This window comes from Perognathus longimembris, chromosome 18 (assembly GCF_023159225.1).
Source record: "Perognathus longimembris pacificus isolate PPM17 chromosome 18, ASM2315922v1, whole genome shotgun sequence".
Taxonomy (NCBI): Eukaryota; Metazoa; Chordata; class Mammalia; order Rodentia; family Heteromyidae; genus Perognathus; species Perognathus longimembris.
This window is the reverse complement of record NC_063178.1, coordinates 27,649,402-27,666,461: the sequence shown is the minus strand read 5'-3', so window position 1 is coordinate 27,666,461 and position 17,060 is coordinate 27,649,402. Positions and strand designations below refer to the sequence as shown.

The 17,060-nt window shown below is 37.0% G+C and overlaps 1 protein-coding gene across 1 annotated transcript in view; it reads left to right on the top strand.

Annotated features, from left to right (window-relative positions):
- Plxdc2 (plexin domain containing 2) overlaps positions 1-17,060 on the top strand; it is a 363,495-nt gene that overhangs the window by 328,884 nt on the left and 17,551 nt on the right. The window contains exon 13 of the mRNA XM_048367888.1: positions 11,226-11,386. Within this exon, the coding sequence (XP_048223845.1) occupies positions 11,226-11,386 (161 nt within the window). The remainder of the gene's footprint in view (positions 1-11,225; positions 11,387-17,060) is intronic.

Below are 17,060 nucleotides of genomic sequence, written 5' to 3'. Positions count from 1 at the left end.
AATAAAAGAAAGCATAAGAGAAATTAGAAAATGGCCAACGAAACAATGGAACCAAATGAACTAATTATGCATGCCCATCTTAAAAGCATTGTTAAGCAAGAGTCCAGATGCCTATATAAAAGTACCTGTAAGTGTGATTCAATTTCTATGAAATTCATTTAAGAGCAAACTAATTTACAATAATAGAAGTCAAGACAGTGTGGGTGCTATGACTCACATCTGTAAATTAGTTATTTGGGACACAGAAATTGGCCTGATCACGGTTTGAGGCCATTCCAGGCAGAACGTTTTCAAGAGACCCATCTCCACCAACAAAAAGCAGGACACAGCCCTTTGTACAAATAATTTTTAAAAATCTGGACACATGATACACACTTGTCACCCCAGCTATGTGGCAAGTATAAACAGAAGAATCATAGCCTAGATTGGACCAGAAGAAAATGCCAGATCCTATTTTGAAGTAACAAAATCATAAAGGGCCGGGGCATGTCTCAAGTGGTAGAACAGCTGCTGAGCAAGTGCAAGGCCTTGCGCTCAAAGTCTAGTCATCTTAATCTATCTGTGAGCAAGGGGTGGTAAGGACTGATGTGTAGCAAGACAAGGAAACTTTCTAGGGAGATGAAAGTAGTCCACATCTTGATGTGGGTGGTGATTGTTTAATAACTGGGTGGATAATTCACTAAATTGTACACTGGTGATTTATGCATTTGATGAGTGCCAATTTTACCTTAGCTATTAAAAAAAAGTAAAAAGGCTTCACACGTGGTTTTCAAAAACTCAATATAATTTCATAATAATTCTCATATATAATTTATCCCTTGCTTCTTAAAATTCCCTACTAAATTATAAGGATAATGAACCATCCTCTTTAATTAGTAAGTATAAAATCTGACACTTCTGATGATTTGGTTCAAATTTCTTCTTTCATTTTTTTAATTGAACCTTCCCATGTAGTTATAAATAATGAAAATTTTCTCTGGAAAATGATAGGGCAATTAACTATATGCCAGCATTCCATGGTTTTATGACCTCATTCAGCACCCTATGAAGAAAGTTATATTGTAATCTCATTTTACATAGGGAAGTATTGGAAGCCCAGGGTCTCGGATCATTTACCCAAAGAAACTTGGTGTCCAAAAAATGTAGGAGCCCATTGTCATAGGTAGGACTGCTTTTGGCTATATAGACATCCACTGACCATACTCCTCCTATAAAAGTTACCCTGAATGTCAACAAACACAGACAGTACCAACTGTGCCAACCCAAAGTTATGAAGCCAGAAGAAGCCATGTTGTGACCCTTATCCGATCTCCCAGCAATGACACTAATTCCCATATTACCACACAAGTCATGGGAATGTTTTCTGTCCATCCAGTCTGCCTCTTTGGTGAAACGGATTTGATAACATAGTTAAGTCTTGCCTGGATATTCTATCCCACATAGAAGGTAGTGAGTGGTACAAGCAACATAGAAGGCTTTGAGTGTCTTTCTCCACATGCAAGTTAACAGTTACCATCCCTATTAAAGGCACAATCTAAACCATGTTTTGCCTATATCCATTCAAACAGTGAGCTGTAAAAATACCCAGCAAAACTGTCTCCCAGTGCTTTTTTGGTTTTCATATATACAGCATAGTTCATTAATTCTAATATAGGAACTAAAATGAAAGTCCAGGATATAGCAAACTGGCTTTTGTTCTGTTCTGTTTTGCTTCTTTTTTTCTCCCCATCAGACTCCAAGAACTTGAGATACACACAGCACATACATGGAATGTTCCTTATCTGTCTTTTGGGGTTGGGACAATAGTAGCCATCAAACCGCAGCAGCTAACAGAAGGATCTCATGGTTATTAAGCACATCAAGAATTAAGGTTTCAATCCTGAGGCACACATGACCCTTATCTCCAACCACAAAACAAATCCATGCTTTCTTAGGAGACTCAGAAGTCGACATTATTCCTAAGCACAAATGAGTATGTGTCGATAAACTTGAGATAGGTTTAGTAATTTTGCAGTTATCTAAATCAGATGCTAACTAATATCCATGAGGACTTGATTTTATTTGGAGAGCCAACAGAACCTCAGCAACTACGCTTTCTGTTGTCTCAGGGGTGAAAGTGTGTTCTGACTGCATATCCTAGCTTTGGGCTGAGACAGTAGGTTTACCTCGCACTATTGTAGCAGCAGAAGATGTGGGATCAACCTTGATCTTTCCATTGAAAAAATCTATTCACTGAGATGCTCTTGCACTCACTCAACTTTAGTGAGGGACTGGATTCTAGCTTTCAGTAGACATCATAGTGATCTAGTGGTGGAGTCATGATTGAGAGGTCCAAGGGAAGCAATCAATAGAATAACAATTAGTATTATCAACAGTATTAACAACAACACTAATAGAATTGATCTAGTGCAGTAATGTGTGGAATAGAAATTAGTAGCAGCAGTATAACAGCAAATATTTCATGAGGCACTTATTATATCCTAGGCACAGTGCCAAGTGCATGATAAGCATGATGTCTTTACAACCCTTGTAAGATGGGTATTGCCACTAGCAATTACTTGAAGAAAAGAAGACAGGATTCAGTGAGTGTTTTTTTTCCTTTAGTGTGGACCTGTGAGCTCCTGATGCTATTCGTGGAAGCCTCAAAGTCTGTATATTAGCAAAGTGGTTTAGAAGGAGGTGCATTTCTAAACAGAGTATTTATTTAATTACTTGTTTATTTATAATTGAAATTTCATTATCTCTAAGTGGCTGTACAACAGAGTTGCTACTCAACAAAGCAGTTTATAAATACAGTACATCTTGATCACTGTCATTCCTGTCGTCATTCTCTCTCAGCACTACCCTTTGCTTCAATTTTCCTAATTTTGAAGGATGTAGGTAGGATTTTATGACTACATTCTCTCCCACACTTCCATTCTTCATTCATCTACCTCCATTTCCCTTGACACCATCTCCCTACCTGTTTTTGTTTTTACTTTGTTAGTCTTGTGATTTTCGATGGATACCAAGTGATTTTGATAGGTTAGTAAGCACTCATTGTCATTATATTAGACAATTAATAATATTCAGTTTTAATGTAAATGACTTCAGTCAATAATTAATGGAATTGAATATTGTAAATTACCACTCTCATCTAAATTGCTAAATCTTGGAAACACTTGCTCAACTCACTTTTGATCCCAAAGTGAATGTGCAGTCTTGAGGAAAATGGCACATGTTTATTTCTGAAGTTAAAATCCTAACATCCTTAACCATATTAAAGCTTGACAGGAGACAAAAGAAGCAACTGTTCCATGAATTCTTCCATTTAGTATTTTGCACCCCCAAATTTAGATACTAGGATTACATATCTGTGAATTTGTTTATCAAATATAACTTTAGATAGATGATAGATAGGTAGGTAGATAGATAGATAGATAGATAGATAGATAGATAGATAGATAGATAGATAGATAGATAGGATAACTTGGTATGGAAAGCTAATATGGAAAATGTAAAAGCTAGCAAATTCTTCAAATTTAGATACCTGGATGGCCATAAATGTTAGAGATATAAACAGATGATTACAAAGAGGAACACATATATCTATAGGAAATGAAAAGTCAGAATGGATTGTTCTAAGAAATTATTGTTGGTCTTCGAGCAGCTATCAACTCTACAATTCTATTCTTTTAGGAGCTTGCTCATGGGGGAAGGTTTGTTATCCGATGAGGCCTTCACTAGAAGCAGGCTAGCACATGCTGACGGCTATTCCACATCTCTCACTCTGATGAAATCAAGAGGCTCTTTGAACACAATTACATGGAAATTTTATTTAGGGCTATTTTTCAAAGATAAGGGTTTAAAAGATTGTTGTTGCTCAAAAATGATTGCCATACTCTAAGTTCCAGAATATTTTAAATTCCCTGAATGAAATTTTACAGTTGCCTGTAGTGACATACACCACAAAAAGATAGATAGATAGATAGATAGATGATTGACAGACACACACACATACACACATATATACATACATACAAACATATATACATAGAAGATGGATAACTTGCTTGATATGTAGATAATGGATAGATAACTGATAGGTGATAAATATATAGATAATAATGATGATCGATAATTAGTACAGGTTTAGGCAAGCCATAGCAGAGCATCACAAGGCCCAATAGCTATACACTTAGAAACACATAAGATGATGCTAAGTGAAATGAACTCCATGTTATGGAAGCAAGTGATATATCACAGTTGTAACTACTTTCAACGTCCTATGTGTATGTGTAGTTTCTATTATTGATGATGTTTTATATCACCTTCCTATGTTTGTACCTACACTATCTCTGTAATCTTATCTGAGTATATTGGAAACCGTGTTTACTGGTATTGGAAGTAGGAAATTCAAAGGGAATACCAAATTCGAGAGACACAGGGTAAGAAAAGAGAAATAACTACAAAAGCAATACTTGCAAAACTGTTTGGTGTAAGTGAACTGAACACCTGGGGGGGGAGGGAAAGGGGGGAGGGAGGGGGGCATGAGGGACAAGGCAACAAACAGTACAAGAAATGTATCCAATGCCCAACATATGATACTGTAACCTCTCTGTACGTCAGTTTGATAATAAAAATTTGAGAAAAAAAAAAACTTCCCTATTCAAAAAAAAAATAATGATGATCAATAGATAGGTGATAATTGATCTATCTGCCTTTGCCAAATATTGTTCTCATCACACGTAATGTATTTTATGTACTTGTTTCCATATTTTTTCATAGAACTCTTACCTTTATCCCTTACTCTTATCCCTCCAGTGGCAATGTCATAATGTGAATTATAGGTGAATTATCACTGCCATGCAGGTCATGAAATGGATATACATTCTCTGGTAATTTCAAGGCATCATAGTACCTGAAAAATATGAGATACTGATGAGCACTCAGGAAATAGTAACACCATGACACAAGAAAAGTAAAGACAATTATAAAAAACCAGAAAATACATAAATGCAGTCAAGATCATACCTATGGGTATAGAAAGTAAAAGAGCAAATAGAGAAAGTACACAAGCTACAGAATCAGATCAGTTACAAGGAAAACTTCCAAAGGAGAATCAGTTTGGATAAATTCTTATCACATGGTTTTCTTCCATTACAGACTTTAGTCTATAAATGAATGAGATAATATCCCACAGGGAAAATGGTGTCTGATTGACTCTATGTTTTTAATCCAAATGGGAACACTAACATTTTAAGTATTTATTGTTTAACTTCATTCTGAAGCTTATGAAAAGAACACTTTGGCATCGGCTGTGTAAGATTTATGGATTCTGAGGAAATTTGTACTAGACTTTGTCCAATCCATCAAGCCCTGGGTCCCCCAAAGGTACTAATACAACATGGAATTTATTGGCTGAAGTATTTCATTTTTTGGTCAGGAGAAGAGTTTGTTCTAAAGTGAATAAAATTTTAGAAAACAAACCCTCCTGTTTTAGTTTTACTTTGCTTTTGGACTTTAATTGTGGGCAAATTTTAAAATGAAATACAGATATTTTTAGCAATGTATTAAATTTTTTATCATGTTAAAGAATAAACTTTATTCAGCATTTAAAAGTGTGTTTACATGTTATAAACATGTGAACCTTGAAATAAAGTCACAGAATAAGGAGAAAATTAATTTTAGAATTCAATGTAGCCCTTTAAAGAATCATATTAAATTTCTTCCTTTTCTCTTTGTACTTCCTTTTCCTCTCTGCTTATTTCTTTCAACTCTCTTCTTCCTAAGTTATTTAGTCATAAACTTTTCATAGAAGAGAAGAAATTAAAAACATTCATTTAAGGTCTTGAATATGTTCTACTGCATGCTTAGTGCCCTTGATAAATCTACCTTTGCTCTATGGTAACTAAATCTTACCCAACAATAGTTGGTGTGAAAATGTTTACATTCTTCTATCTGTGTAAATATTAAGTTCACTTCATGAAATATTAGAAGCTACCAAAAACTACAGTCATTATTCAATAATCATATAAAATGAATATTATTTTTTATCTTATTGACCACTTCTTTTAGTTTTTAAATTATGTCTTGAGTCATGCATATTAGTTAATGTCTATAATCGTAGGTACTCAAAAAGCAGAGATTGGGAGAATTGTTGTTTAAGTCCATTCAAGGCACAGAGTTAGTAAAATCCTATTTGAACAATAAAGATAAAAATAATTAAAGTATGGCTCAAGTGATAGAGTACATGCTAAGCAAATGCAAGGCCTTAAGTTCATACCCTTGTACCACCCAATAAGAAATAAATAGCTAAGCACTGGTGGACACCTGTAACCCTAGCTACTCAGGAGGCTGAGATCTGAGGATCACAGTTCAAAGCTAGCCTGAGTAAAAGTGTCCAAGAGAAAAGGTGGAAGTGGAGCTGTGGCTCAAGTGGCATAATGGCAGCCTAGAGCAAAAGAAGTTCAGGACCCAAGCCCTGAGTACAGGCCCCAATACCTGTACTGAATAAATAGATCCATAAATAAGCCTTTATTTTGTAGTCTCTTGAATTATATTTTTATTCTTTTTTGCTCAAGGGATTTGATTTTATGGTGTCTTACTTCCTTTAATCCTTAATCCCTCAAATTTGAACCTATAACTTCAGGCTAAAGATTAAAGATATGAATTTTGTGTGTGATAGAGGAATAACTGTTTCACTTACTTGTTTTTTGGGCATGAATAGGAGAGTACTAGACACTTCTAAAAATATGATAGGAGTTAGGACCTCAATCCTATTTCCTTCTGACCAGATCTGGTTATTACCCTCACTCCTCAGAGTTTCCTTTGATCTACTTCTATCTGCCAATTGGAACATTCAATCAAGCAGCAGGAATGACTGATCCAAAACTGACATCTTAATTTAATGTCTCTTCTGAGGGAATAATATCAATTGATTTGCACTCTCTACTCGTGGGGAGAATGGACAGAACTGTAATTTTTGAAATTACTAAGCTCTGCTTATGTTTTTAAGATATCAGTTTTATGTTTGTGATGCTCATGATTTTTTGCAGAGTGAATCCTTTGCATATTGTGTATGCAAACCTATAAATATGCAAACAACACTGAATTTAATTGGTGAGTGATATTAAGCTGGAAATTAAATGGTGAAAGAATTTGAAATTAAAGCTCATCAGGGCCATGCTTATTATACCTACTGATTGAACAGCTTTCCATATACCACCATAATTCCTGTTTCCTGGATTTCTAACATCTTTAGAAAGCAACAACAAGTGAGGTGCTTGTGCTGTGCAGAAAATCACTAATTTAGAATTATTGCAGTGGCAACAAAAAGAAATGACCAATACAGAAATGAAGAAATTTGTTCTCCAAAATGATGTGTACAGTTTTGCCCACATCATTTAGATGATTTATTTGGAAGTGTTTTGAAATAACCACTACCATGTTGCGTGCAGTTCAACCTTGGTACTGTGTTAGGACTGATTTTTTTATATTTCTCCTTAACCACTTAGTTCAAGTTACAACTCATCATAAAGTCATGTGACACTTATAAATAAATATTTGTCAACTGGTTAGTAGTATTTGTGAATCTACAATTTTTTTGTTTTACAAAAGTTATCATCATCAAAAATATTTAATTGGCTAGTAAGAAACTAGAGTCTGTAAAATTTTTCATTAAACATGACCTGATGTCTTAACATCTAAAACATCAATGAACAGAAAAATTGTAAAAGGGAAATAAAACAACTTAAAACTTGATAGACAGTGTAAATAAGTAGTAATGGTGGAAGTAAATATTTATGACATAATATAGGAACTGGGTGAGGCTGACTACCTCTGTTCATTGTACTCTGGATCGATGGATGGATGGATGAATGGATGAATAAATGAATGAATGGATGGATGGATTTGGGTCAGTGGATAAACTGACCAATAAAAGAAGGAAAATCAATTAGGAGACATAGCTGTAGAAAGAGAGCAAGGGATAAATGAAGAAGAGCTGGAGAGAGGGAGAGCAGATACTGGGGGCGTAGGACTGGAGGAAGGAGGCCTGGTAGAAGGGTGGGAGGGAGCTATACATGGATCCAAAGCAACATTCAGAGCTTCCCTTTGACTCATGCAGAAACTTTTATTACACTTTTTTCCAAAGCAACATTTTAAATTCATCCATTTCCTATGAAAATAAATGTCTTACTCATAAAATTAACTCAAAAGGTGTCATCACACAGCATAGTTAATAATGATGTCAAATTTTTTTTAATTAACAAATGTTAAGGGCACAAACATAATTTTATATGGCGCCATGAATCTGGCACTGTAATTTGCCTCAATCTGATTCCTGTAAAAATATAATCATAATATAGTAACCTAGCATTAGTTAAATGCTATTAGATTCCAAGCACTGTCCTGAGAACACTGTATGTATTAAATGTTGTGTGTTCTCAGAAATCCTATAAGTAATTAATTGCTATTGATCATATTGAGGAAACAAAGTAACTGAAGACAGGTCAGATGAGGTCATTTATTATAGCTTCATTTAATGTTTATTGGAGAACAGATCATTCCAATGGCTATAACTCATTCACATAAGTCTGACCTCAGTTCTAGTACTAGAGATATGACAAGAACTGAGCCTCTGCCCTGTTGGGACACCAGGCTAATTCTTAACCATTAGCCATTTAATGAATTTTCCTTTCCAAGAAACTACCAGGTTCCTTTTGAATTCTCTGCCAGAACTCAAGACATGAAAGAAGAGGAAACAGCAGTACAAAGTTCATAGTGTTAATTGGGGCTATATCGATCAGAGGTTCAGAGTTTAGCTTCTGAGGCCAACCTGTGTCTGTTTGAGCCCAGTGTGATCTGTCTTAATACCTCATAACCTTAGCACTGTACAGAATTTCCCTGTGCCTCTGTTACTCCATACAGTAAAAGAGGATGATAATAAGGCTTACCTGTTGACTTGATATTTTCCAAGCAATACAAATCAACCTGACACGTTGTAAGTCCATTTTTATATCATCAATTACTCCTCAAATTTGATATTCTTTCACTACTGAGGTTCTATTATGTACAGGAAAGCATTAGGGCTTTAAGCATTAGATTCAAAGGATTCATGGAAGAATAAACAATAGCAACGGCTATCTAAAGGATGGGTATAAAGAACTGGGGAATCAGCCAGGCACTGGTGGCTCACACCTGTAATTCTAGCTATTCTGCAGGCTGAGATCTGAGCATCTCAGTTTGAAGCCAGCCTGGGCAGGAAATTCCATGAAAGAATTTGACCACTCACTATGATCATAGCCTTGTCTGCTTCTTAACAAAAACTTAAATAAATTGGTACTTATAAAGTTAAATAGGCATAGAATGTTTAACCCCTAGAGGCAAAGGAGAAAAATAACAAAGAGGTGAATTGTTAATAGGCTCAGGACTACTGTTGTGGAACTTCCGTGCTTCTTAAGGAATTAGCCAATGATTCCCAAATACCAATCTGAGTACACACTAAGATATAGTTACCCAGTACACATAATTTAAGATTTTTAAGTGCCTGAGCGATCATCAAAGATTGCAGAATCTTATAATAAGAAAAGACTTTAGAGATGAGTTTTATTTGGTTAATTGCCTTGGAGTTCAATAGTTACTAGTTTCAATAATTAAATTTCTCCTTTTCCTAAGCCTGAGAATGTATGTTAGAGGAGCAAACATCTCAGTACAAGTTGGTGGATGGTAGCCGGCCAGCTGTGGAAAAATGGAATGTTACCATATGCTGTAATTCTCCCTGTAGGTAGAAATAAAACAATCTGTGACTCATTTAGCTCCTATCTTCTATGTGTTTTTCTTTCTTACATTACGTGTGTGTGTGTGTGTGTGTGTGTGTGTGTGTGTGTGTGTAAGATTGTTATTGTAAAGATGATGTACAGTGGGTAATAAGTACATGAGTACATTTCTTTCGGGACAGTGTCACTCCTTCCTTTGATCTTTCCCAGTTTTCCCCTCTTATCCCCACCCACAAGTTGTGTACTTCATTTCAACATAGTGTCTATTAAGTACCTCTGCTGCATTTATTTGCCCTTTGTCCCTCCATTTCTGTGCCTTCCTAGCCCTCCCAAAGATGGATAAACTAACAAGACAAAAGGAAAGGAATACAAAAACAGCAACAAAGAAAAAAGACTCTGGTTTCTGCTATACTTTTAAAGACCAGTTCAGTTAAAAACAGATTTCAGAAGTATCACATTGAGCTCCTGCACACTTTCTGAATAATGTCTGTTATCACCTACCAAATTTAAACTTTCTCCTGGAAAATGAGAAAGGAAGTTCCAAAAGTTTTGTCAATTCAATTGAGGGGAAAAAAATCATGTCAAGGGAGGCATGGCTCCGTAGATATGGTAGAGTGCTAGCCAATGAGCAAAGCATTAGGTGCTGAGTTCAAGTTCTGGTCTAGGACAAAAAGAAAAAAAAATTGAAAATCAAAGTGAAAGTTACTGTAGAGGAAAACAGAGTTGGGGATTTTTTTTTTCACCGCATTTGTAGAATATAGACTACTGATTTTGTTTCTTTTTTTTTTTTTTTTTTTTGGCCAGTCCTGGGCCTTGGACTCAGGGCCTGAGCACTGTCCCTGGCTTCTTTCCGCTCAAGGCTAGCACTCTGCCACTTGGGCCACAGCGCCGCTTCTGGCCGTTTTCTGTATATGTGGTGCTGGGGAATCGACCCTAGGGCCTCGTGTATCCGAGGCAGGCACTTTTGCCACTAGGCTATATCCCCAGCCCTGATTTTGTTTCTTGAACCAAAAATTAAAACAGGTGTATCTGCGTGCTGGTGGCTCCATGAAATTCTAGCTATTCCAGTGACTGCGATCTGAGCACCTAGTTCAAAGCCAGACTGTAAAGAAAAGTCCTGAGACTCTTATGTCCAATTTACCACCAAAAACCTGAAAGTGGAACTATGGCTCACGTGGTAGAGTGCTAGCCTTGAGTGAAAAAGCTATGGGACAATACCTAGGCCCTGAGTTCAAGCCCTAGTACAGGCACAAACAAATAAAAAGTTGGGTATTTATATTTTTTACTTACAGTGTGGAGTTTCGGTTGCCCCCATAACCTCTCCATTGATCATATGGCTAACAAGAGTTAACAGGGAAGAAAAAAAAATTCACGATTTCTATATTAAAAGCATAAATTGCCCTGCATGAGAGACTTCAAACTTACAAGTTTGCATATGAAAGTCCTGACATCCGGGATGTTTCTCAGCCTCCACAGATGACAGTGCTGCCGAGAAGAAAAGCGGGAGCCTCCGCGCCGGCCTCATCGTGGGCGTCCTCATCCTGGTGCTCATTGTAGCCGCAGCCATCCTGGTGACCGTCTACATGTACCACCACCCCACGTCGGCAGCCAGCATCTTCTTCATTGAGGTGAGTGCCAAGGACAGTACAGGAAAGGCAGCCTGTGGATGAACGGCGTCTGAGCAGACACCATCTGCATACAATATGGAGCCCATGATCTAAGACTTCCGAGCTGGCCGGTCTCACACACATGGCTTGCACACACACAGATGGCTACATTACTTGCATAGGATGAGTTCAGTCCCCTTATCTCTACAGCTTGGAAAGAAATAAGCTATCTTGCTCTATGCAGAGCTAACAGAAAATGGAAACCATACTTGGTTGTTTTTATTTTTTTCTTTCTTTTTCTTTTTATCCGATAATGCCCAGCTGTTCCTTTTCCTTGAAGGGAAATTCAGCACAGCCCAGAGACAGAAGGATATGATTTAAATAAATTTAGGTTTATTTTTAACTTAATACGCATTATTTAAATGAATTGATAAATCAATGGAATACATGTAAAGTAAGTGTTGACTGTGTACATGATATAGAAGCTATGTCCTCCAAATCCTCACCGAATATATTGGAGGGAAGAGGTGGGGACATGGTGTTCACTACAAAATAAGAGACAAAAATTAGATTGCAGGTGCTTTTACCATTCTGAACACTGTATAATTATACATTTAACATATACACTCTCATAGGAATACTTATACATATACAGTACCATGTTTACTTGGTGCTGTTTTCATGTCCAGAATATAGATTTGGGACCCGTGCCAGGTAGGAGGCTGGACGTAGGGACCAGAGCAATCTCAAGTGCCCAGCTGGTTGGAACTAGGTAACCTAGACTGACAGACAAATCACCATAAACAAGCCCCAACACCTTCCTGCCAGAGGTCAAGTTCCTACACTTTTCACTCTATCTTTGTGGGAACATTCCTTTCCAACCACAGATCATACCAGAAATACTAAAGTAATAAAGGAAATCTCCTCATGTTGCAATCATGGTAAAGTTCAATTCTAATTCTTCTTGTCACCTGCAGAAAAATTGCGTGGAATTTTGTCTGGGTGTTAAGGGGAGAAATTCTGATGTCCTTTTAATCGCAAAGTTAAAATTATCTTTCTTTCCTTTATTTGGGACAAGTGAATGAAAATTAAACAATTGCTTTAAAGCCATATGCTGTTCCTCTGCCTTAGAATAAAGGGTTGTTTCCTAATATAGCAATGAAGGATTTGTAAATTCAAAGTTTTTTTTTCCTATCATCACAATCTCTCGTGGCTCCCAATCTGAGTATCCTAATACTAAATATTCCCATAAAATATGGGAGTATTTTGCTTGTTACTCTTCTCCATGACACCTTGTTACTCCATTCCTTAAAGCATTGCTTATTCTATTTCCTCCACCAAGACTCGCTTTGAGCCACTTCAGTTCTTTCACCTGAGCTTTGAGTGCCATGTTTCTCATGCACTTCCCTAGATCACGTTCTTTTCTGGACAGTGTGGCATTCTCTCTATTCCCTCTCTCACCTCCCCTCTGTTACCTTTCCTGCCTTTTACTTCCTTTCCTCTCCTCGCCCCTCCCCTCCCCTCTTCTCCTCTCCTATGCAGTTCTATCCATAATAACACACACGTATCTTTCTCCAACATTGACCTTTCTGGTTTGCATTAGCTGTAAGTCGGTGCATGATTTATTCTTCTCCCCAAGACTCATAAGGTCCTTGAAATCTGGATTCAATGGCCTAAGTTTCTTTAAAGAGAAAAGAAGAAAGGAAGGAAGGAAAGATGGAAGGAAGGAAGGAAGGAAGGAAGGAATCACATCAATATTCTTGGAATAAAATATATAATAAATATCTGAGAGCATTTCAAAAACACAGGGGGATTTCATTTAAGATGTATTTCAGAAATGGCATCCTCATTTAGCATTGTAGTCTCAGGCCTTGCAGTATCCAAAAGCCTCTACTAAATGTTGTTATGGGCAGGACTTTCAAAGGAGAAAGTGGGCATCTTACCCATGGTTATAAATGTGCTGGTCTAGTTGCTGATAAGTGATGAGTTGGAAGTCTCAATGGCCAGCAAGACACAGGCGGCTGTTGTGAGTCTTGAGGTGTTGATACCTTTTAGTATGCTCTGCAGTTGATTTCCTGACACTGTGACAAAGGACATTGGGAATTAACTGACCTGCACTGGTATTAGAATTACATAGTGCAAAGGACCTAGTTAAAGGGAGTTCACAGAAATTTGTGTCCCAGCAAAACCAGACTGGAAAAAGAGCTGACATATTTTATCTTTTGCATTGGACCTTTAGAAATCCATCTCGTTGCTTAATGTCAAAGCATGGAAGTAAGTCCACCTGTGTATGTAATGTGTTGGTGTGTGTTTGCATGGTAGAGTGACGTGAAACCTTGGTGGTAATTTATTACTATCTCCTGGTAGAAGAGAGACTGGGGCTCAGAGAAGTGAAATGACTTATCCAAGGTCAACCTGCCATCATTCTAAAAATAACTCTTTTCTACATGTAACTGAAGTAGAATCATTCTGCAGGCTCTTCTTCTTCTCTCCTCTCTGCTTTTCACCCATTCTCTTGGGTCAATTGCCTGAAACTGGTAAATCACTGAATTCTGAAAGGTAATAGGTACTAGTGTTAAATCTAATAAATCTAATAAATGTTGGCACTCAAAAGAAAAAAAACTCAGACCCACATGACTATACAGACAGGGATGTCAGATCTATGATTTTGAATTTTTTTTAACAGTCCTCGGGCTTGAACTCAGCACCTGAACACTGACCCTGGCTTCTTTTTGCTCAAGGGTAGCACTCCACCATTTGAGCCACAGTGCTACTTCTGGCTTTTTCTCTTTATGTGGTGCTGAGGAATCAAACCCAGAGCTTCATGGATGCTAGGCAAGTACTCTAAGCCAAGTACTGCTAAGCCACATTCCCAGCCCCTTGAAATTTTTTAATGACTAAATAGATCAGAATCATTGGCATGCAAATATGGAGATTGAATACAGCCACACTCTTTATATTGCATTTATATTTCATGTTGCATAGCAATTTACCTTTTAAAATAAAATTGATGTTTTTCCATTGTGAAAGTGACACTACTGATTACAGAAAATAGGACAAAGCTGAAATGCAAAAGAAAAAGTCAGTCAGAATTCTGGTAAATGCAGAAATAATTATTCATATTTTAGTGATTTTACTTCTGGGACTCATGTGCATAACTTCATGTTTGTCCATTTAATATCACTGTGATTTCATCACCATGCAAATTGATGTGGGCTTTTTAATGCCATCTTCCTGTCCAATTAGGAACTCTTTGTAAACTTGATTTTAATGGCTACCATCTTATTCAATATTCATTCAGTAAATCTCTATATTGATCGTACCTTCTGCTGAGAAGGAGTAATTCAGAAAGCAGAGGGACTAATGAGTGCCAGAAATTTAAACAACAAAACAAAAAAACACACCTGAGATTGTGTGGTAGGTATATTTTATGACTACATCAAGTTACCAAAAGTCTAGTAGCTTATAGTCTTATCAAGGCAATGTGTTGGCAGGGCTAATTCCTTCAGGGCATTCCAAGGGAGAATTGTTTCCATGCCACCATTAGTTTCCAAAGGTTTCCTGAATTCTTTGGCTTGCGGTCTCTCCTTACATCATTCCAAAGTCTGTTTCTGCCATCACCTTTTCTTCTCCTACCTCAGACAGCCCTGCTGCCTTCCTGTCAGGCCCTTTGTGCTGACACTGAATTCAACTGAATTCAGCCCTGAATAATTTCTCTATCCCAAAGTCTGCAGACTCCCTTCTGCGACATAAGGTAACATGAATAGAATTCCGAGATTATTACCACATGGATAACTTTGAGGATTATTATTCTGTCAACCAAACACTGCATCATACGTAAGATGCATCACGTATTATCAATTAGATACAGATGCTTCCTTATATTTGATTGTTGGAAAATATTCTACTTTACACTAATTTATTCACTTCTAGTGAGGTCATTAGGTGACCTCAGTATTTCTTGTATACTTTACAGTCAAATCTAGATTGCAAGAAACACCTGTATATATTTGTTTCTGTATTTGACTCAACAAATATTGTGAAGGAATTTAGTGACTCTGCCCATAGGCAGGTACTAGAACTCAGACGACCTATCTTCTATTGTAGTCATCTCCCAAAATGTGCTCTTGCCCATTTCTTCCTGTTATAATTAGCCTTATTATGGACCTTTTTTACTGTTAGAGGTGATATCTATGTATTCCTTCATTGAACCCTACTCTGGCAGAATAGTCTGTTTTTTATAAATTTGTCTCTTTTTCTTCCCCATCATGCTCTGCAGATCTTGGACTTCGCATTTCTTTGAATACTTTTTCTTGGTTAGAAAGTAAAAGAAATGTTTTTAATAGAATTAAAAATTCAACAGTCATCAGTGACTCGCCATCTGCATTTACCTCATGGATGGCCTGCATTTTTGTTTATCTTTCTTGCTTTTTCAAAAAGATATGCGCACCCATGGCTCATGCCTATAAATGTAGATACTCATGAGGCTGAGATCTGAGGATCAACATTCTAAGTCAACCCAGGAAGGAGAATCTGTGAGATTATCTCCAGTTAACTACCAAAAATCCAGAAGTAGAGAAGTGGCTCAAATGCTACAGTACTGGCATAAACCAACCAACCAACAGATAGAGATAGGTGATTCTGACAAAGTCTACCATATTAAACAAGAACGGGTATGCTTTCTTTAAAGTTTCTTAAAATGTATGTGTGTATGTCTGCCTGTCTGTATATTTTTCTAATGTTAATTTCTCTGAGAAAACAAGTTGTCTTACAACTCTTTAATCAGGCATACCAGTTTAAAGTTAAAGCTGCAAGGAGGTTTTCAAAGTAATATCTGAACACAAATGTTTCAATGCAAATCATTGTTCATATCATGGTTCAAATGTCTTAGCATTTCATTACAAGGGCAATGCATATGCTTTTATTATATGTACCCAATATTTTCTACTAGAAAATGACAGAGCATATCACAGGCAAAATAAAAAAATAAGTGAAGATTTAAAAAAAAAAACTCTCAGCACACATTCAACAACCTAGGGCCTTCTTAACTTTTCCAAGCAAATTTTATGATTTCCCTATGTAACTCCCACAAATACATTCATTTCCTTGAGAGTTTGTGATTTATCTTAATAACAACAAAAAAAATCATAGACTTATAGACAACTTTGTATCATTCTTCTAAGCATTTTCCAGCATTCTGCCCTGTAATGTAGACACGTGTGGTTGATGTAAAAAAAATAACTGCATATGCCTTTCACTAATATTAACATTCCAAAAGGGGATTATTTTTGTTTTGTTTTGTTTTGTTTTGCCAGTCCTAGGGCTTGAACTCAGGGCCTGAGCACTGTCCCAGGCTTGTTTTTTTGCTCAAGGACAGCACTCCACCACTTGAGCCACAGTGCCACTTCCGGCTTTTTCTATATATGTGCTGCTGAGGAATCGAACCCAGAGCTTCATGTATATGAGGCAAGCACTTTACCACTAGTCCTTATTCCCAGCCCCTCAAAAGAGGATTCTTATCTCTCTCATAACTTTGTATATCCTTGGTCTTCTAGCTGTGCAGTTTGAGATACTATAAGTTCAAGGTAAAGTCAAACTCACAGAAACCTTGGTTCCTAGAATCTCACTGGATAATCTCACTGGATACCTCAAAACTGAGGAGGGGGAAGCAATGTGCTTTGCCTTCTGGCTGCCC